Source organism: Oncorhynchus nerka, linkage group LG18 (genome assembly GCF_034236695.1).
Source record: "Oncorhynchus nerka isolate Pitt River linkage group LG18, Oner_Uvic_2.0, whole genome shotgun sequence".
NCBI classification, from domain to species: Eukaryota; Metazoa; Chordata; class Actinopteri; order Salmoniformes; family Salmonidae; genus Oncorhynchus; species Oncorhynchus nerka.
In genome coordinates, this window is record NC_088413.1 from 7,219,572 (window position 1) to 7,242,874 (window position 23,303).

General features: G+C 44.3%; 1 protein-coding gene across 1 annotated transcript in view; it reads left to right on the forward strand.

Annotated features, from left to right (window-relative positions):
- The first annotated feature begins 6,219 nt into the window (after positions 1–6,219).
- Positions 6,220–23,303, forward strand: part of LOC135561734 (carboxypeptidase Z-like) — a 59,115-nt gene continuing 42,031 nt past the window's right edge. The window contains exons 1-2 of the mRNA XM_065003479.1: positions 6,220–6,838; positions 14,215–14,247. Of these exons, the coding sequence (XP_064859551.1) occupies positions 6,727–6,838; positions 14,215–14,247 (145 nt within the window). The 5' untranslated portion in view covers positions 6,220–6,726. The remainder of the gene's footprint in view (positions 6,839–14,214; positions 14,248–23,303) is intronic.

Sequence of the window (23,303 nt, forward strand, 5' to 3'; positions counted from 1 at the left end):
CACCTACAGTCACATACCTCTTTACCTCCACCTACAGTCACATACCTCTTTACCTCCACCTACAGTCACATACCTCTATACCTCCACCTACAGCCACATACCTCTTTACCTCCACCTACAGCCACAGACCTCTTTACCTCCACCTACAGTCACATACCTCCACCTACAGGCACATACCTCTTTACCTCCACCTACAGTCACATACCTCTATACCTCCACCTACAGTCCCATACCTCTTTACCTCCACCTACAGTCACATACCTCTATACCTCCACCTACAGTCCCATACCTCTTTACCTCCACCTACAGTCCCATACCTCTTTACCTCCACCTACAGTCCCATACCTCTTTACCTCCACCTACAGTCACATACCTCCACCTACAGCCACAGACCTCTTTACCTCCACCTACAGTCACATACCTCCACCTACAGTCCCATACCTCTTTACCTCCACCTACAGTCACATACCTCTATACCTCCAACTACAGTCACATACCTCTTTACCTCCACCTACAGTCCCATACCTCTTTACCTCCACCTACAGTCCCATACCTCTTTACCTCCACCTACAGTCCCATACCTCTTTACCTCCACCTACAGTCACATACCTCTTTACCTCCACCTACAGTCACATACCTCTATACCTCCACCTACAGTCCCATACCTCTTTACCTCCACCTACAGTCCCATACCTCTTTACCTCCACCTACAGTCCCATACCTCTTTACCTCCACCTACAGTCCCATACCTCTTTACCTCCACCTACAGTCCCATACCTCTTTACCTCCACCTACAGTCACATACCTCTTTACCTCCACCTACAGTCCCAGACCTCTATACCTACAGTCACATACCTCTATACCTACAGTCACATACCTCCACCTACAGTCACATACCTCCTTACCTCCACCTACAGTCACATACCTCTTTACCTCCACCTACAGTCACATACCTCCACATACAGTCACATACCTCCTTACCTCCACCTACAGTCACATACCTCTTTACCTCCACCTACAGTCACATACCTCTTTACCTCCACCTACAGTCACATACCTCTATACGTCCACCTACAGTCACATACCTCCTTACCTCCACCTACAGTCACATACCTCTTTACCTCCACCTACAGTCACATACCTCCTTACCTCCACCTACAGTCACATACCTCTATACCTCCACCTACAGTCACATACCTCTTTACCTCCACCTACAGTCACATACCTCTATACCTCCACCTACAGTCACATACCGCTTTACCTCCACATACCTCTTTACCTCCACGGGGAGTTGAGTTTTAGCAGGGTGTTGCGTTCCCTCTTCCTAGAGGCGTACCTAACAAGCAGGACATTCATACCAGCCTTACACTACATTAAGCAGGACATTCATACCAGCCGTACACTACATTAAGCAGGACATTCATACCAGCCTTACACTACATTAAGCAGGACATTCATACCAGCCTTGCAGGACATTCTACCAGCCACACTACATTAAGCAGGACATTCATACCAGCCTTTACACTACATTAAGCAGGACATTCATACCAGCCTTGCAGGACCACCTTGCAGGACATTCATACCAGCCGTACACTACATTGCAGGACATTCATACCAGCCGTACACTACATTAAGCAGGACATTCATACCGGCCTTAACCTACATTAAGCAGGACATTAAGCAGGACATTCATACCAGCCTTACATTACATTAAGCAGGACATTCATACCAGCCTTACACTACATTAAGCAGGACATTCATACCAGCCTTACACTACATTAAGCAGGACATTCATACCAGCCTTACACTACATTAAGCAGGACATTCATACCAGCCTTACACTACATTAAGCAGGACATTCATACCAGCCTTACACTACATTAAGGACATTCATAGGACATTCATTCATACCAGCCTTACTACAGCAGGACATTCATACCAGCCTTACACTACATTAAGCAGGACATTCATACCAGCCTTACACTACATTAAGCATTACATTAAGCAGGACATTCATACCAGTACACTACATTAAGCAGGACATTCATACCAGCCTTACACTACATTAAGCAGGACATTACCAGCCTTACACTACCAGGACATTCATACCAGCCTTACACTACATTAAGCAGGACGTTCATACCAGCCTTACACTACATTAAGCAGGACATTCATACCAGCCTACACTACATTAAGCAGGACGTTCATACCAGCCTTACACTACATTAAGCAGGACATTCATGCCTTACACTACATTAACAGGACATTCTACATTAAGCAGGCCTTACACTACATTAAGCAGGACATTCATACCAGCCTTACACTACATTAAGCAGGACGTTCATACCAGCCTACACTACATTAAGCAGGACATTCATACCAGCCTTACACTACATTAAGCAGGACATTCATACCAGCCTTACAGTCCAATTGTAACCCAGTAGTAGTGTAAGGCTCTCATAAAGCGACATGGAGGCTGTTTCTACAGTCTGACCCTGTTTCTACAGTCTGACCCTGTTTCTACAGTCTGAGGCTGTTTCTACAGTCTGAGGCTGTTTCTACAGTCTGAGGCTGTTTCTACAGTCTGAGCCTGTTTCTACAGTCTGACCCTGTTTCTACAGTCTGACCCTGTTTCTACAGTCTGACCCTGTTTCTACAGTCTGACCCTGTTTCTACAGTCTGAGGCCGTTTCTACAGTCTGAGGCCGTTTCTACAGTCTGAGGCCGTTAGGCCGTTTCTACAGTCTGAGCCTGTTTCTACAGTCTGACCCTGTTTCTACAGTCTGAAGTCCCTTGTGTTTTCCCCCGCGGTGGAGGAATTGTGCGTACCAACTCGGAGTGTGTGTGTGTGTGTGCACGCACGTGAGTGTGTTGTGTTTTTTGTGTGTGTTCTGATTGTGTGTATGTGTGAGTGTTGTGTGTGAATGTGTGAGTGTTGTGTGTGTCTTTGTGCGTATATGTGTGTGTGTGTTCTCGGTGTGTGTGTGTGTTCGGTGAGTGTGTTCGGTGAGTGTGCTCGGTGAGTGTGCTCGGTGTGTGTGTGTGTGTCCTTAAGGTATCCCTCCATACCTCAGAAGGCTGAGTAACATACCTCACATTCCTGGCAACAATGGCTCTGTTTTTACTAGCCTGTTTTATAGAGGGTCTTCAGAGCTGTTTTCACTAGCCTGTTTTATAGAGGGTCTTCAGAGATGTTTTCACTAGCCTGTTTTATAGATGGTTTCAGAGATGTTTTCAGTAGCCTGTTATATAGAGGGTGTTCAGAGATGTTTTCACTAGCCTGTTATATAGAGGGTCTTCAGAGATGTTTTCACTAGCCTGTTATATAGAGGGTCTTCAGAGATGTTTTCACTAGCCTGTTATATAGAGGGTCTTCAGAGATGTTTTCACTAGCCTGTTATATAGAGGGTCTTCAGAGATGTTTTCACTAGCCTGTTATATAGAGGGTCTTCAGAGATGTTTTCACTAGCCTGTTATATAGAGGGTCTTCAGAGATGTTTTCACTAGCCTGTTATATAGAGGGTGTTCAGAGATGTTTTCACTAGCCTGTTATATAGAGGGTGTTCAGAGATGTTTTCACTAGCCTGTTATATAGAGGGTCTTCAGAGATGTTTTCACTAGCCTGTTTTACAGAGGGTCTTCAGAGATGTTTTCACTAGCCTGTTATATAGAGGGTCTTCAGAGATGTTTTCACTAGCCTGTTATATAGAGGGTCTTCAGAGATGTTTTCACTAGCCTGTTATATAGAGGGTCTTCAGAGATGTTTTCACTAGCCTGTTATATAGAGGGTCTTCAGAGATGTTTTCACTAGCCTGTTATATAGAGGGTCTTCAGAGATGTTTTCACTAGCCTGTTATATAGAGGGTCTTCAGAGATGTTTTCACTAGCCTGTTTTACAGAGGGTCTTCAGAGATGTTTTCACTAGCCTGTTATATAGAGGGTCTTCAGAGATGTTTTCACTAGCCTGTTATATAGAGGGTCTTCAGAGATGTTTTCACTAGCCTGTTATATAGAGGGTCTTCAGAGATGTTTTCACTAGCCTGTTATATAGAGGGTGTTCAGAGATGTTTTCACTAGCCTGTTATATAGAGGGTCTTCAGAGATGTTTTCACTAGCCTGTTTTAGAGGGTCTTCAGAGATGTTTTCACTAGCCTGTTTTATATAGAGGGTCTTCAGAGATGTTTTCACTAGCCTGTTATATAGAGGGTCTTCGGAGATGTTTTCACTAGCCTGTTATATAGAGGGTCTTCGGAGATGTTTTCACTAGCCTGTTATATAGAGGGTCTTCAGAGATGTTTTCACTAGCCTGTTATATAGAGGGTCTTCGGAGATGTTTTCACTAGCCTGTTATATAGAGGGTCTTCGGAGATGTTTTCACTAGCCTGTTATATAGAGGGTCTTCAGAGATGTTTTCACTAGCCTGTTTTACAGAGGGTCTTCAGAGCTGTTTTCAATGGACACTAGTTTTACATTGAGTTGTATTGACAGTGAGTTTGTGTGTTTGAAGTCAAAGTGAACTTTAAAGACATGATTCTAAAATTGTTTCAGTAAGTTATTTTTTAACTGTAAAAATGTCAGATAATTAAATGTTATTTTGTGACGACTAATGCTGCTGCATCCCAAATGGAACACTAAACCCTATTCTCTATGGGCCCTGTGGTCTAAAGTAGTGCACCCTATTCCCTATGGGCCTTGTGGTCTAAAGTAGTGCACCCTATTCCCTATGGGCCTTGTGGTCTAAAGAAGTGCACCCTTTTCCCTATGGGCCTTGTGGTCTAAAGTAGTGCACCCTTTTCCCTATGGGCCCTGTGGTCTAAAGTAGTGCATCATATTATCTATGGGGCCTGTGGTCTAAAGTAGTGCACCCTATTCCCTATGGGCCCTGTGGTCTAAAGTAGTGCATCATATTCTCTATGGGGCCTGTGGTCTAAAGTAGTGCACCCTATTCCCTATGGGCCCTGTGGTCTAAAGTAGTGCATCATATTCTCTATGGGGTCTGTGGTCTAAGTAGTGCACCCTATTCCCTATGGGCCCTGTGGTCTAAAGTAGTGCACCCTATTCCCTATGGGCCCTGTGGTCTAAAGTAGTGCACCCTATTCCCTATGGGCCCTGTGGTCTAAAGTAGTGCACCCTATTCCCTATGGGCCCTGTGGTCTAAAGTAGTGCACCCTATTCCCTATGGGCCATGGTCAAAGTAGTGCACCCTATTCCCTATGGGCCCTGTGGTCTAAAGTAGTGCACTTTATTAGACCAACAAGGTATCACAGTTCCACTTCAGAGTCAAACGTTTCAGATGGGGGAGGGAGGATAAACATTTATGTGTGAAGTGAAAGTAAACATAGATTTAAGGTTTAGTCATTAAATACAGAGTGTTTAAAACTTCTTCGGGACGTTTGAGCTAACGTAGGCTAATGCGATTAGCATGAGGTTGAGCTAACGTAGGCTAATGCGATTAGCATGAGGTTGAGCTAACGTAGGCTAATGCGATTAGCATGAGGTTGAGCTAACGTAGGCTAATGCGATTAGCATGAGGTTGAGCTAACGTAGGCTAATGAGATTAGCATGAGGTTGAGCTAACGTAGGCTAATGCGATTAACATGAGGTTGAGCTAACGTAGGCTAATGCGATTAGCATGAGGTTGAGCTAACGTAGGCTAATGCGATTAGCATGAGGTTGAGCTAACGTAGGCTAATGCGATTAGCATGAGGTTGAGCTAACGTAGGCTAATGCGATTAGCATGAGGTTGAGCTAACGTAGGCTAATGCGATTAGCGTGAGGTTGAGCTAACTTAGGCTAATGCGATTAGCGTGAGGTTGAGCTAACGTAGGCTAATGCGATTAGCATGAGGTTGTAAGTAACATGAAAATGAAGAGGCTAAAAGTTTGTTTTTATTTAATATTTTATTTAACCTGGCTGGTACTGTCATTGGGGGATGCAGGGACAGACTGTCATTGTGGCTTTCCATTTTATGTTCCGCTGTCTCCTGGACAACCTCTCTGGGACTAAATACACTGCCAAGACTCTTGAGACACACGCACACACCATGCACGCACACACCATGCACACACACACACACACACACAGACCTGAAATTCCTCAGACAGCTTCCAGTAATAAGAGACTCTTCTCTCTGACGTCACAAACTATAAACCAAGAGGTCTTTACATTTAATCCACCCGTTCAACACACACGGTAGGACATGTTCCTCTTTTGTCTTCCCGCCAACACACACACACCACACACACACACACACACACCCTGGATGTCTTCTGTAATATGATCTACTGGAAGAGTATTCTCCTGATTTTCCTGGCTGTGGGGGTTCAGGGAGAGGAGAAAACGTTTTTCAACTGTGGGGTAGGAGAGAGAGAGAGACAGAGAGGTGGAGTGAGAGACAGAGAGAGGGGGAAGAGAGAGAAAGAAGAATAAGTGTTCAACTGTGAGGTAGGAGAGAGAGACAGAGAGAGAGGGGGGGGAGAGAGAGAGACAGAGAGAGAAAAAAAACCATTTTCATCTGTGGAAGGTAGACTAGAGAGAACTTTTTCATCTGTGGATAGGAGAGAGAGACTGAGGAATTGAATCTGTGGGAGGTAGGAGAGAGAGACAGAGGAATTGAATCTGTGGGAGGTAGGAGAGAGAGACCGAGGAATTGAATCTGTGGGAGGTAGTGTAGTGTAATTACAGAGTGCAGACCTGCTCCACTCCGTACCAAGCCTGCCACATCACTATGGACGCAACGGAATATAAGACGTACTTAACCGTTGTCACCCTCTTCAGTGTCCTGTCGATATGCTGCTGTGCCCCTCAACGGTTCTGCCAGCCTGGAGACCACAATTGGGGTAAAGTACCACTTGTATTCATTCATCATCCTCATGGCTGGTTACGCATCATGGAGCTATGGAAGTAAGTTACGAGGTCTTTTTCTGAGACGATTGTCTTTTCTTTTTCTTTTTTTTCCCCCCCATGTGATTTTATAAAAGCGTACCGCTTTAGCGTGTCCATCCAGATTAGCTACTCAGTGCTTCTACGTCTGCATGGCTGCTTGGGGTTTCAGGCTTTAGGATTCTGTATAGAAACGTTAAGGTGCACTGTCCCTTTAAAAATATAACATTTACTCAAAACTCAACTCGGTATGAGTATTTAAGGTCAGGTTACTGGTATTTCAAGTCAGGTTACTGGTATTTCAAGTCAGGTTACTGGTATTTCAAGTCAGGTTACTGGTATTTCAAGTCAGGTTAATAGAGATTTCAAGTCAGGTTAATAGTATTTCAAGTCAGGTTACTAGTATTTCAATTCAGGTTGCTGGTATTTCAAGTCAGGTTAATAGTATTTCAAGTCAGGTTACTAGTATTTCAAGTCAGGTAACTAGTATTGCAAGTCAGGTTACTGGTATTTCAAGTCAGGTTACTGGTATTTCAAGTCAGGTTACTGGTATTGCAAGTCAGGTTACTGCTATTGCAAGTCAGGTTACTGGTATTTCAAGTCAGGTTACTGGTATTGCAAGTCAGGTTACTGGTATTTCAAGTCAGGTTACTGGTATTTCAAGTCAGGTAACTAGTATTTCAAGTCAGGTTACTGGTATTTCAAGTCAGGTTACTGGTATTTCAAGTCAGGTTACTGGTATTTCAAGTCAGGTTACTGGTATTTCAAGTCAGGTTACTGGTATTTCAAGTCAGGTTACTGGTATTTCAAGTCAGGTTACTGGTATTTCAAGTCAGGTTACTGGTATTTCAAGTCAGGTTACTGGTATTTCAAGTCAGGTTACTGGTATTTCAAGTCAGGTTACTGGTATTTCAAGTCAGGTTAATGGTATTTCATGTCAGGTTACTAGTATTTCAAGTCAGGTTAATAGTATTTTAAGTCCAAACCACAGTATCCGTTTACAAGTGCAATATAATTTTAGAAAAAAATGTCAAAGTAAATGTCATCACAGATGTTGGTTCTTCGTCTGTGTTGGTGTCTGACGTTCTACAGTGGCTTGCGAAAGTAGTCACACCCTTGGCATTTTTCCTATTTTGTTGCCTTTACAACCTGGAATTAAAATGTGTTTTTTTAGGGGGATTTGTATCATTTGATTTACACAACATGCCTACCGCTTTGAAGATGCAACATCCTTTTTCTTATTGGGAAACAAACAAGAAATAAGACAAAAAAAAAGAAATTTAGCGTGCATAACTATTCACCCTCCCAAAGTCAGTACTTTGTAGAGCCACGTTTTGCAGCAATTACTGCTGCAAGTCTCTTGGGGTCTGTCTCTATAAGCTTGGCACATCTAGCCACTGGGATCTTTGCCCATTCTTCAAGGCAAAACTGCTCCAGCTCCTTCAAGTTGGATGGGTTTCGCTGGTGCACAGCAATCTTTAACACATATCACAGTTTCTCAATTGGATTGAGGTCTGGGCTTTGACTAGGCCATTCCAAGACATTTAAATGTTTCCCCTTAAACCACTAGAGAGTTGATTTAGTAGTATGCTTAGGGTCATTGTCCTGCTGGAAGGTGAACCTCCTTCCCGGTCTCAAATCTCTGGAAGACTGAAACAGGTTTCCGTCAAGAATTTCCTTGGATTTAGCGCCATCCATCATTCATTCAATTCTGACCAGTTTCCCAGTCCCTGCAGATGAAAAACATCCCCACAGCATGATGCTGCTGCCACCACCATGCTTCACTGTGGGGATGGTATTCTCAGGGTGATGAGAGGTGTTGGGTTTGCGCCAGACGTAGTGTTTTCTTAGATGGCCAAATAGGTCAATTTTAGTCTCATCTGACCAGAGTACCTTCTTCCATATGTTTGGGGAATCTCCCACATGCCTTTTGGTGAACACCAAACGTCTTTGCTAATTTTTTTCTTTAAGCAATGGCTTTTTTCTGACCACTCTTCTGTAAAGCCCAGCTTTGTGTAGTGTACAGCTTAAAGTGGTCCCATGGACAGATACAGTGCCTTGCGAAAGTATTCGGCCCCCTTGAACTTTGCGACCTTTTGCCACATTTCAGGCAAACATAAAGATATAAAACTGTATTTTTTTGTGAAGAATCAACAAGTAGGACACAATCATGAAGTGGAACGACATTTATTGGATATTTGAAACTTTTTTAACAAATCAAAAACTGAAAATTGGGCGTGCAAAATTATTCAGCCCCCTTAAGCTAATACTTTGTAGCGCCACCTTTTGCTGCGATTACAGCTGTAAGTCACTTGGGGTATGTCTCTATCAGTTTTGCACATCGAGAGACTGAAATTGTTTCCCAGTCCTCCTTGCAAAACAGCTCGAGCTCAGTGAGGTTGGATGGAGAGCATTTGTGAACAGCAGTTTTCAGTTCTTTCCACAGATTCTCGATTGGATTCAGGTCTGGACTTTGACTTGGCCATTCTAACACCTGGATATGTTTATTTTTGAACCATTCCATTGTAGATTTTGCTTTATGTTTTGGATCATTGTCTTGTTGGAAGACAAATCTCCGTCCCAGTCTCAGGTCTTTTGCAGACTCCATCAGGTTTTCTTCCAGAATGGTCCTGTATTTGGCTCCATCCATCTTCCCATCAATTTTAACCATCTTCCCTGTCCCTGCTGAAGAAAAGCAGGCCCAAACCATGATGCTGCCACCACCATGTTTGACAGTGGGGATGGTGTGTCCAGGGTGATGGGCTGTGTTGCTTTTACGCCAAACATAACGTTTTGCATTGTTGCCAAAAAGTTCAATTTTGGTTTCATCTGACCAGAGCACCTTCTTCCACATGTTTGGTGTGTCTCCCAGGTGGCTTGTGGCAAACTTTAAACGACACTTTTTATGGATGTCTTTAAGAAATGGCTTTCTTCTTGCCCATCTTCCTTAAAGGCCAGATTTGTGCAATATACGACTGATTGTTGTCCTATGGACAGTCTCCCACCTCAGCTGTAGATCTCTGCAGTTCATCCAGAGTGATCATGGGCCTCTTGGCTGCATCTCTGATCAGTCTTCTCCTTGTATGAGCTGAAAGTTTAGAGGGACGGCCAAGTCTTGGTAGATTTCCAGTGGTCTGATACTCCTTCCATTTCAATATTATCGCTTGCACAGTGCTCCTTGGGATGTTTAAAGCTTGGGAAATATTTTTGTATCCAAATCCGGCTTTAAACTTATTCACAACAGTATCTCGGACCTGCCTGGTGTGTTCCTTGTTCTTCATGATGCTCTCTGCGCTTTTAACGGACCTCTGAGACTATCGCAGTGCAGGTGCATTTATACGGAGACTTGATTACACACAGGTGGATTGTATTTATCATCATTAGTCATTTAGGTCAACATTGGATCATTCAGAGATCCTCACTGAACTTCTGGAGAGAGTTTGCTGCACTGAAAGTAAAGGGGCTGAATAATTTTGCACGCCCAATTTTTCAGTTTTTGATTTGTTAAAAAAGTTTGAAATATCCAATAACTGTCGTTCCACTTCATGATTGTGTCCCACTTGTTGTTGATTCTTCACAAAAAAATACAGTTTTATATCTTTATGTTTGAAGCCTGAAATGTGGCAAAAGGTCGCAAAGTTCAAGGGGGCTGAAAACTTTCGCAAGGCACTGTACTACAATCTCTGATGTGGAGCTTTGCAGATCCTTCAGGATTATCTTTGGTCTCTTTGTTGCTTCCCTGATTTAATGCCCTAATTTCTTGGTCCATGAGTTTTGGGCAGGTTCTCTTGGCAGGCTTGTTATGGTGCCATTTAAATAATAATAATAATAATAATAGATTTAATGGTGCTCGTGGGATGTTCAGAGTTTCTGATATTTTTTTATAACCCAACCCTGATCTGTACTTCTCCAAAACTTTGTCCCTGGCCTGTTTGGAGAGCTCCTTGGTCTTCATGGTGCCCCTTGCTTTAGTGGTGCCCCTTGCTTTAGTGGTGTTGCAGACTCTGGGGCTTTTCAGAACAGGTGTACATATACTGAGAAGATCAAGAAGACCCACAAACGATTGAATATACCACTGAGCACTGTCAGGGCAATTATAAAAACAATCTAAAGATATAGAACAGTTGAAAACCTCAGGGGTAGACGACGCAAATGCATTTTGCCCCCCAGGAGAGGGAGGAGGATGGCGAGAGAAGCAACAAAATCCCCAAGAATCACTGTGAAAGAATTGCAGGCCTTGGTGGCGTCTTGAGGTCACCAGGTTTGAAAAAGCACCATCAGACGCCACCTCCACAACCACAGGCTCTTTGGAAGGGTTGCCAGAAGAAAGCACCATCAGACTCCACCTCCACAACCACAGGCTCTTTGGAAGGGTTGCCAGAAGAGAGCACCATCAGACACCACCTCCACAACCACAGGCTCTTTGGAAGGGTTGCCAGAAGAAAGCACCATCAGACACCACCTCCACAACCACAGGCTCTTTGGAAGGGTTGCCAGAAGAAAGCCCTTTCTGACCCCAAGACACAGACGCAAACGCTTGGAGTTTGCCGAACGTCATTTAAATTATGACTGGAAGAAGGTGCTATGGTCAGATGAGACCAAAATTGAACGTTTTGGTTAGATAGAACATCGGCATGTTTGGTGTCGAAACAGAGATGCATACCAGGAGAGGCACCTCATACCCACGGTGAAATATGGAGGGGGGTCAGTGATGTTTTGGGGCTGTTTTAATTCCAGAGGTCCAGGGGCACTGGTTAAGATTGATAGCATAATTAATTCCACCAAGTATCAGGCAATTTGGCTGACAATCTGGTTGCCTCTGCCTGAAGGCTGGGACTTGGCCGTATGTGGACTTTCCAACAAGACAATGACCCAAAACATACCTCAAGATCCACACAGAAATGGTTCTGTGAAAAAAAAATCTATGTTCTGCCATGGCCATCTCAGTCACCAGACCTCAATCCAATCAACAATCTGTGGGCTGAGTGGAAGAGGGCAGTTGATAAGCGCAAACCCAAGAATGTGAAGGATCTTGAAAGGATCTGCATAGAGGAGTGGTCCAAAATCCCTCCAAAATGTGTTCCTTAACCTTGTCAAACATTACAGGAAAAGACCATGCTGTTATCCTTGCCAGAGGTGGTTGCACTAAGTAGTAAATGAGTGCCAAGAACCTTGATTTTGGTTAAATTGATTTTGTATTAAATCATTATGATTTCGGTTGGTTCCATTGAAACATTAATAAAGTACAGCATTTCTCACACGCTGGTATTTTGAGTTTATCTCCATAATTATATTGTTTTTATATTTTTTAAGTATTGTTTGTGCATTGCCAGTCAGGTGCTCTCTAGTAATTTTGGAGCCCACTGTACATGGTAAGTCTACGGGTTCTCAAGGAGATGTTGGAGAAGCACTGCAGTAGGTTACATAGAGTCTGGTGGTTCTCAAGGAGATGTTGGAGAAGCACTGCAGTGGGTTAAATAGAGTCTGGGGGTTCTCCAGGAGAGGTTATAGAACCACTGCAGTAGGTTACATAGAGTCTGGTGGTTCTCAAGGAGATGTTGGAGAAGCACTGCAGTAGGCTACATAGAGTCTGGGGGTTCTCCAGGAGAGGTTATAGAACCACTGCAGTAGGTTACATAGAGTCTGGGGGTTCTCCAGGAGAGGTTAGAGAACAACTGCAGTAGATAACATAGAGTCTGGGGGTTCTCCAGGAGAGGTTAGAGAACCACTGCAGTAGGTTATATAAAGTCTGGGGGTTCTCCAGGAGAGGTTAGAGAACCACTGCAGTGGGTTAAATAGAGTCTGGGGGTTCTCCAGGAGAGGTTATGGAACCACTGCAGTAGGTTACATAGAGTCTGGGGGTTCTCCAGGAGAGGTTATAAAACCACTGCAGTGGGTTAAATAGAGTCTGGGGGTTCTCCAGGAGAGGTTATAGAACCACTGCAGTAGGTTACATAAAGTCTGGGGGTTCTCCAGGAGAGGTTATAGAACCACTGCAGTAGGTTACATAGAGTCTGGGGGTTCTCCAGGAGAGGTTAGAGAACCACTGCAGTAGATAACATAGAGTCTGGGGGTTCTCCAGGAGAGGTTAGAGAACCACTGCAGTAGGTTATATAAAGTCTGGGGGTTCTCCAGGAGAGGTTAGAGAACCACTGCAGTAGGTTACATAGAGTCTGGGGGTTCTCCAGGAGAGGTTAGAGAACCACTGCAGTAGATAACATAGAGTCTGGGGGTTCTCCAGGAGAGGTTAGAGAACCACTGCAGTAGGTTACATAGTCTGGGGGTTCTCCAGGAGAGGTTAGAGAACCACTGCAGTAGGTTACATAGAGTCTGGTGGTTCTCCAGGAGAGGTTAGAGAACCACTGCAGTAGGTTACATAGAGTCTGGGGGTTCTCCAGGAGAGGTTAGAGAACCACTGCAGTAGGTTACATAGAGTCTGGGGGTTCTCCAGGAGAGGTTAGAGAACCACTGCAGTAGGTTACATAGAATCTGGGGGTTCTCCAGGAGAGGTTATAGAACCACTGCAGTAGTCTACATACAGTCTGGGGGTTCTCCAGGAGAGGTTATAGAACCACTGCAGTAGGTTACATAGAGTCTGGGGGTTCTCCAGGAGAGGTTATAGAACCACTGCAGTAGGTTACATAGAGTCTGGGGGTTCTCCAGGAGAGGTTAGAGAACCACTGCAGTAGATAACATAGAGTCTGGGGGTTCTCCAGGAGAGGTTAGAGAACCACTGCAGTAGGTTACATAGTCTGGGGGTTCTCCAGGAGAGGTTAGAGAACCACTGCAGTAGGTTACATAGAGTCTGGTGGTTCTCCAGGAGAGGTTAGAGAACCACTGCAGTAGGTTACATAGAGTCTGGGGGTTCTCCAGGAGAGGTTAGAGAACCACTGCAGTAGGTTACATAGAGTCTGGGGGTTCTCCAGGAGAGGTTAGAGAACCACTGCAGTAGGTTACATAGAATCTGGGGGTTCTCCAGGAGAGGTTATAGAACCACTGCAGTAGTCTACATACAGTCTGGGGGTTCTCCAGGAGAGGTTATAGAACCACTGCAGTAGGTTACATAAAGTCTGGGGGTTCTCCAGGAGAGGTTATAGAACCACTGCAGTAGGTTACATAAAGTCTGGGGGTTCTCCAGGAGAGGTTATAGAACCACTGCAGTAGGTTACATAGAGTCTGGGGGTTCTCCAGGAGAGGTTAGAGAACCACTGCAGTAGGTTACATAAAGTCTGGGGGTTCTCCAGGAGAGGTTAGAGAACCACTGCAGTAGGTTACATAGAATCTGGGGTTCTCCTACACGTACCTCTATTGTGATGTGTTTTGTGTTTTGCAGGAAGATGCAACAACGGTCCAGATGAAGTCAAACGTGAGTTGTTTCACTCAACTTATTTTATTCTTATCAGAAAATAAATTAAATGTAAACATGGATTGTAAAATATATCTTATGTATGATCGTCCATGTCAACCGTATAGCCGTGCACTGTATCTTAGTGTTTATAGTGTACATACCACACTGGATCTGACAGTGTTTATAGTGTACATACCACACTGGATCTGACAGTGTTTATAGTGTACATACCACACTGGATCTGACAGTGTTTATAGTGTACATACCACACTGGATCTGACAGTGTTTATAGTGTACATACCACACTGGATCTGACAGTGTTTATAGTGTACATACCACACTGTATCTTAGTGTGTATAGTGTACATACCACACTGGATCTGACAGTGTTTATAGTGTACATACCACACTGGATCTGACAGTGTTTATAGTGTACATACCACACTGTATCTGACAGTGTTTATAGGGTACATACCACACTGGATCTGACAGTGTTTATAGTGTACATACCACACTGGATCTGACAGTGTTTATAGTGTACATACCACACTGTATCTTAGTGTTTATAGTGTACATACCACACTGGATCTGACAGTGTTTATAGTGTACATACCACACTGGATCTGACAGTGTTTATAGTGTACATACCACACTGTATCTAATAGTGTTTATAGTGTACATACCACACTGGATCTAATAGTGTTTATAGTGTACATACCACACTGGATCTAATAGTGTTTATAGTGTACATACCACACTGTATCTTAGTGTTTATAGTGTACATACCACACTGGCTCTGACAGTGTTTATAGTGTACATACCACACTGTATCTGACAGTGTTTATAGTGTACATACCACACTGTATCTTAGTGTTTATAGTGTACATACCACACTGGATCTGACAGTGTTTATAGTGTACATACCACACTGGATCTGACAGTGTTTATAGTGTACATACCACACTGTATATGACAGTGTTTATAGTGTACATACCACACTGGATCTGACAGTGTTTATAGTGTACATACCACACTGGATCTGACAGTGTTTATAGTGTACATACCACACTGGATCTGACAGTGTTTATAGTGTACATACCACACTGGATCTGACAGTGTTTATAGTGTACATACCACACTGGATCTGACAGTGTTTATAGTGTACATACCACACTGGATCTGACAGTGTTTATAGTGTACATACCACACTGTATCTTAGTGTTTATAGTGTACATACCACACTGGATCTGACAGTGTTTATAGTGTACATACCACACTGGATCTGACAGTGTTTATAGTGTACATACCACACTGGATCTGACAGTGTTTATAGTGTACATACCACACTGGATCTGACAGTGTTTATAGTGTACATACCACAGTGGATCTGACAGTGTTTATAGTGTACATACCACACTGGATCTGACAGTGTTTATAGTGTACATACCACACTGGATCTGACAGTGTTTATAGTGTACATACCACACTGTATCTGACAGTGTTTATAGTGTACATACCACACTGTATCTGACAGTGTTTATAGTGTACATACCACACTGGATCTGACAGTGTTTATAGTGTACATACCACACTGGATATGATAGTGTTTATAGTGTACATACCACACTGGATCTGACAGTGTTTATAGTGTACATACCACCCTGGATCTGACAGTGTTTATAGTGTACATACCACACTGGATCTGACAGTGTTTATAGTGTACATACCACACTGTATCTTAGTGTTTATAGTGTACATACCACACTGGATCTGACAGTGTTTATAGTGTACATACCACACTGGATCTGACAGTGTTTATAGTGTACATACCACACTGGATCTGACAGTGTTTATAGTGTACATACCACACTGGATCTGACAGTGTTTATAGTGTACATACCACACTGGATCTGACAGTGTTTATAGTGTACATACCACACTGGATCTGACAGTGTTTATAGTGTACATACCACACTGGATCTGACAATGTTTATAGTGTACATACCACACTGTATCTGACAGTGTTTATAGTGTACATACCACACTGTATCTGACAGTGTTTATAGTGTACATACCACACTGGATCTGACAGTGTTTATAGTGTACATACCACACTGGATCTGATAGTGTTTATAGTGTACATACCACACTGGATCTGACAGTGTTTATAGTGTACATACCACCCTGTATCTGACAGTGTTTATAGTGTACATACCACACTGTATCTTAGTGTTTATAGTGTACATACCACATGTGGATTTGTGTCAATATACCTGCAGTTGAAGTCGGTAGTTCACATGCACTGTTGTGCTCAAAATATATCTTTATTTTTAAAAAGCCACAGGGTCAACCCAATGTGCAAAATATAAAGTACTCAGGAAATTGTAGGAGATATTCCTCTCAGGAAAACAATGTACGACATAGACAAAAGGCAGAGGGGATCCCATCATATATACAGTTGGAGTCGGAAGATTACATACACTGAGGTTGGAGTCATTAAAACTCGTTTTTCAACCACTCCACATATTTCTTGTTAACAAACTATAGTCTTGGCAAGCCGGTTAGGATACCTACTTTGTGCATGACACAAGTCATTTTTCCAACAATTGTTTACAGACAGTCTATTTCACTTATAATTCAATGTATCACAATTTCAGTGGGTCAGACATTTACATACACTAAGTTGACTGAGCCTTTAAACAGAAAATTTCACAAAATGATGTCATGGCTTTAGAAGCTTCTGATAGGCCAATTCCCATACTTTGAGTCAATTGGAGGTGTACCCGTGGATGTATCCCAAGGCCTACCTTCAAACTCAGTGCCTCTTTGCTTGAAATCATGGGAAAATCAAAATAATTCAGCCAAGACCTCAGAAATACAATTGCAGACCTCTGCAAGTCTGGTTCATCCTTGGGAGCAATTTCCAAATGCCTGAAGGTACCACATTCATCTGTACAAAAAATAGAACGCAAATATAAACACCATGGGACCACGCAGCCGTCATACCGCTCAGGAAGGAGACGTGTTCTGTCTACTAGAGATGAACGTACTTCAGTGCGAAAAGTGCAAATCAATCCCAGAACAACAGCAAAGGACCTTGTGAAGATGCTGGAGGAAACAGTTACAAAAGTATCTGTTTCCACAGTAAAAACATGTCCTATATCGACATAACCTGAAGGGCCGCTCACCAAGGAAGAAGCCGCTGCTCCAAAACCGCCAGGAAAAAAGCCAGACTTCGGTTTGCAACGGCACATGGGGACAAAAGTCCTACTTTTTGGAGAAATGTCCTCTGGTCTGATGAAACAAAAATATAACTGTTTGGCCATAATGTCCATCGTTATGTTTGGAGGAAAAATGGGCAGGCTTGCAAGCCGAAGAACACCATCCCAACCGTGAAGCATGGAGGTGACAGCATCATGTTGTGGGGGTGCTATGCGTCAGGAGAGACTGGTGCACTTCACCAAACAGATGGCATCATGAGAAGTAAAATTATGTGGATATATTGATCTAACATCTCGAGACATCAGTCAGGAAGTTGAAGCTTGGTCGCAAATGGATCTTCCAAATGGACAATGACCCCAAGCATACTTCCAAAGTTGTGGCAAAATGGCTTAAGGACAACAAAGTCAAGGTATTGGAGTGGCCATCACAAAGCCCTGACCTTAATCCTATAGAAAGTGTGTTGGCAGAACTGAAAAAGCGTGTGCGAGCAAGGAGACTTACAAACCTGACTCAGTTACACCAGCTCTGTCAGGAGGAATTGGCCAAAATTCACCCAACTGTGGGAAGCTTGTGGAAGGCTACCCGAAACGTTTGACCCAAGTTAAACAATTTAATGGCAATGCTACCAAATACTAATTGAGTGTATGTAAACTTCTGACCCACTGGGAATGTATTGAAAGAAATAAAGCTAAAATAAATCATTCTCTCTACTATTATTCTGACATTCTACATTCTTAAATTAATGTGGTGATCCTAACTGACCTAAGAAGGGGAATTGTGACTCTGATTAAATGTCAGGAATTGAAAACTGAGTGTAAAAGTATTTGGCTAAGGTGTATGTAAACTTCCTGACTTCAACTGTATATATCTGTATATTCTGATTATTGTCTGTCTGTATATTCTGTTTGTCTGTGTGTTCTGTTTATTGTCTGTGTGTTATGTTTATTGTCTGTGTGTTCTGTTTGTCTGTGTGTTCTGTTTATTGTCTGTGTATTATGTTTATTGTCTGTGTGTTCTGTTTGTCTGTGTGTTCTGTTTATTGTCTGTGTATTATGTTTATTGTCTGTGTGTTCTGTTTATTGTCTGTGTGTTCTGTTTGTCTGTGTGTTCTGTTTATTGTCTGTGTATTATGTTTATTGTCTGTGTGTTCTGTTTATTGTCTGTGTGTTCTGTTTATTGTCTGTGTGTTCTGTTTATTGTCTGTGTGTTCTGTTTATTGTCTGTGTGTTCTGTTTATTGTCTGTGTGTTCTGTTTATTGTCTGTGTGTTCTGTTTATTGTCTGTGTGTTCTGTTTATTGTCTGTGTGTTCTGTTTATTGTCTGTGTGTTCTGTTTATTGTCTGTGTGTTCTGTTTATTGTCTGTGTGTTCTGTTTATTGTCTGTGTGTTCTGTTTATTGCCTGTGTGTTCTGTTTATTGTCTGTGTGTTCTGTTTGTCTGTGTGTTCTGTTTGTCTGTGTGTTCTGTTTATTGTCTGTGTGTTCTGTTTATTGTCTGTGTGTTCTGTTTATTGTCTGTGTGTTCTGTTTATTGTCTGTGTGTTCTGTTTATTGTCTGTGTGTTCTGTTTATTGTCTGTGTGTTCTGTCTGTCTGTAGATTCTGTTTGTCTGTAGATTCCGTTTGTCTGTAGATTCCGTTTGTCTGTAGATTCCGTTTGTCTGTAGATTCCGTTTGTCTGTAGATTCTGTTTGTCTGTAGATTCTGTTTGTCTGTAGATTCTGTGTGTCTGTAGATTCTGTTTGTCTGTAGATTCTGTTTGTCTGTAGATTCTGTTTGTCTGTAGATTCCGTTTGTCTGTAGATTCCGTTTGTCTGTAGATTCCGTTTGTCTGTAGATTCTGTGTGTCTGTAGATTCTGTTTGTCTGTAGATTCTGTTTGTCTGTAGATTCTGTTTGTCTGTAGATTCTGTTTATCTGTAGATTCTGTTTATTGCCTGTGTACTCTGCTTGTTGTCTGTATATTATTTTAATTGGCTGTCTGTACATTCTGTTTATTGTCTGTAGATTATGTTTATTGCCGGTGTATTCTGTTTGTTGTTTTTTGGCAGTACCATTTAACATTTACATTTAAGTCATTTAGCAGACGCTCTTATCCAGAGCGACTTACAAATTGGTGCATTCACCTTATGACATCCAGTGGAACAGTAGTGCATCTAAATCTTTTAAGGGGGGGGGAGAGGGATTACTTTATCCTATCCTAGGTATTCCTTAAAGAGGTGGGGTTTCAGGTGTCTCCGGAAGGTGGTGATTGACTCCGCTGTCCTGGCGTCGTGAGGGAGTTTGTTCCACCATTGGGGGGCCAGAGCAGCGAACAGTTTTGACTGGGCTGAGCGGGAACTGTACTTCCTCAGTGGTAGGGAGGCGAGCAGGCCAGAGGTGGATGAACGCAGTGCCCTTGTTTGGGTGTAGGGCCTGATCAGAGCCTGGAGGTACTGAGGTGCCGTTCCCCTCACAGCTCCGTAGGCAAGCACCATGGTCTTGTAGCGGATGCGAGCTTCAACTGGAAGCCAGTGGAGAGAGCGGAGGAGCGGGGTGACGTGAGAGAACTTGGGAAGGTTGAACACCAGACGGGCTGCGGCGTTCTGGATGAGTTGTAGGGGTTTAATGGCACAGGCAGGGAGCCCAGCCAACAGCGAGTTGCAGTAATCCAGACGGGAGATGACAAGTGCCTGGATTAGGACCTGCACCGCTTCCTGTGTGAGGCAGGGTCGTACTCTGCGGATGTTGTAGAGCATGAACCTACAGGAACGGGCCACCGCCTTGATGTTAGTTGAGAACGACAGGGTGTTGTCCAGGATCACGCCAAGGTTCTTAGCGCTCTGGGAGGAGGACACAATGGAGTTGTCAACCGTGATGGCGAGATCATGGAACGGGCAGTCCTTCCCGGGAGGAAGAGCAGCTCCGTCTTGCCGAGGTTCAGCTTGAGGTGGTGATCCGTCATCCACACTGATATGTCTGCCAGACATGCAGAGATGCGATTCGCCACCTGGTCATCAGAAGGGGGAAAGGAGAAGATTAATTGTGTGTCGTCTGCATAGCAATGATAGGAGAGACCATGTGAGGTTATGACAGAGCCAAGTGACTTGGTGTATAGCGAGAATAGGAGAGGGCCTAGAACAGAGCCCTGGGGGACACCAGTGGTGAGAGCACGTGGTGTGGAGACGGATTCTCGCCACGCCACCTGGTAGGAGCGACCTGTCAGGTAGGACGCAATCCAAGCGTGGGCCGCGCCGGAGATGCCCAACTCGGAGAGGGTGGAGAGGAGGATCTGATGGTTCACAGTATCGAAGGCAGCCGATAGGTCTAGAAGGATGAGAGCAGAGGAGAGAGAGTTAGCTTTAGCAGTGCGGAGCGCCTCCGTGATACAGAGAAGAGCAGTCTCAGTTGAATGACTAGTCTTGAAACCTGACTGATATGGATCAAGAAGGTAATTCTGAGAGAGATAGCGGGAGAGCTGGCCAAGGACGGCACGTTCAAGAGTTTTGGAGAGAAAAGAAAGAAGGGATACTGGTCTGTAGTTGTTGACATCGGAGGGATCGAGTGTAGGTTTTTTCAGAAGGGGTGCAACTCTCGCTCTCTTGAAGACGGAAGGGACGTAGCCAGCGGTCAGGGATGAGTTGATGAGCGAGGTGAGGTAAGGGAGAAGGTCTCCGGAAATGGTCTGGAGAAGAGAGGAGGGGATAGGGTCAAGCGGGCAGGTTGTTGGGCGGCCGGCCGTCACAAGATGCGAGATTTCATCTGGAGAGAGAGGGGAGAAAGAGGTCAGAGCACAGGGTAGGGCAGTGTGAGCAGAACCAGCGGTGTCGTTTGACTTAGCAAACGAGGATCGTATGTCGTCGACCTTCTTTTCAAAATGAGAGGGAGGAGGGGGGATTCAAATTCCTTTACATGCAAATGTAGCAGGATGGAACAAGCCTGTACATAGATGCCTGCATATAGATGTCTGTGTGCATCCCAAATGGCAGACTGTTCACTATATAGTGCACTACTTCTGCCCAGGGGCCATAGGGACTAGGATGCGGTTTGTAACACCTCCGTAGTCTCAGAGAACATTATTTAAAAAACATACATTCTAGGCAGAGTTGCAAATAAAAAGCCATATCTCAGACTGGCCAATAAAAAGCCATATCTCAGACTGGCCAATAAAAAGCCATATCTCAGACTGGCCAATAAAAAGCCATATCTCAGACTGGCCAAAAAAAAGAAAAGATTACGATGGGCAAAAGAACACAGACACTGGACAGAGGAACTCTAACCTAGAAGGACAGCATCCCCGAGTCACCTCTTCACCGTTGACGTTGAGACTGGACAGAGGAACTCTAACCTAGAAGGACAGCATCCCAGAGTCTCCTCTTCACTGTTGACGTTGAGACTGGACAGAGGAACTCTGCCTAGAAGGCCAGCATCCCGGAGTCACCTCTTCACTGTTGACGTTGAGACTGGACAGAGGAACTCTGCCTAGAAGGCCAGCATCCCGGAGTCTCCTCTTCACTGTTGACGTTGAGACTGGACAGAGGAACTCTGCCTAGAAGGCCAGCATCCCGGAGTCACCTCTTCACTGTTGACGTTGAGACTGGACAGAGGAACTCTGCCTAGAAGGACAGCATCCCCGAGTCGCCTCTTCACTGTTGACGTTGAGACTGGACAGAGGAACTCTAACCTAGAAGGACAGCATCCCAGAGTCTCCTCTTCACTGTTGACGTTGAGACTGGACAGAGGAACTCTGCCTAGAAGGCCAGCATCTCGGAGTCGCCTCTTCACTGTTGACGTTGAGACTGGACAGAGGAACTCTAACCTAGAAGGCCAGCATCCCGGAGTCACCTCTTCACTGTTGACGTTGAGACTGGACAGAGGAACTCTAACCTAGAAGGACAGCATCCCGGAGTCACCTCTTCACTGTTGACGTTGAGACTGGACAGAGGAACTCTAACCTAGAAGGCCAGCATCCCGGAGTCACCTCTTCACTGTTGACGTTGAGACTGGACAGAGGAACTCTAACCTAGAAGGACAGCATCCCGGAGTCTCCTCTTCACTGTTGACGTTGAGACTGGACAGAGGAACTCTAACCTAGAAGGCCAGCATCCCGGAGTCACCTCTTCACTGTTGACGTTGAGACTGGACAGAGGAACTCTAACCTAGAAGGCCAGCATCCCGGAGTCTCCTCTTCACTGTTGACGTTGAGACTGGACAGAGGAACTCTAACCTAGAAGGCCAGCATCCCGGAGTCACCTCTTCACTGTTGACGTTGAGACTGGACAGAGGAACTCTAACCTAGAAGGCCAGCATCCCGGAGTCACCTCTTCACTGTTGACGTTGAGACTGGACAGAGGAACTCTGCCTAGAAGGCCAGCATCCCGGAGTCACCTCTTCACTGTTGACGTTGAGACTGGACAGAGGAACTCTAACCTAGAAGGCCAGCATCCCGGAGTCACCTCTTCACTGTTGACGTTGAGACTGGACAGAGGAACTCTGCCTAGAAGGCCAGCATCCCGGAGTCACCTCTTCACTGTTGACGTTGAGAATGGACAGAGGAACTCTAACCTAGAAGGCCAGCATCTCGGAGTCGCCTCTTCACTGTTGACGTTGAGACTGGACAGAGGAACTCTGCCTAGAAGGCCAGCATCCCGGAGTCGCCTCTTCACTGTTGACGTTGAGACTGGACAGAGGAACTCTAACCTAGAAGGACAGCATCCCCGAGTCGCCTCTTCACTGTTGTCGTTGAGACTGGACAGAGGAACTCTAACCTAGAAGGCCAGCATCCCGGAGTCGCCTCTTCACTGTTGACGTTGAGACTGGACAGAGGAACTCTAACCTAGAAGGCCAATCCCGGAGTCACCTCTTCACTGTTGTCGT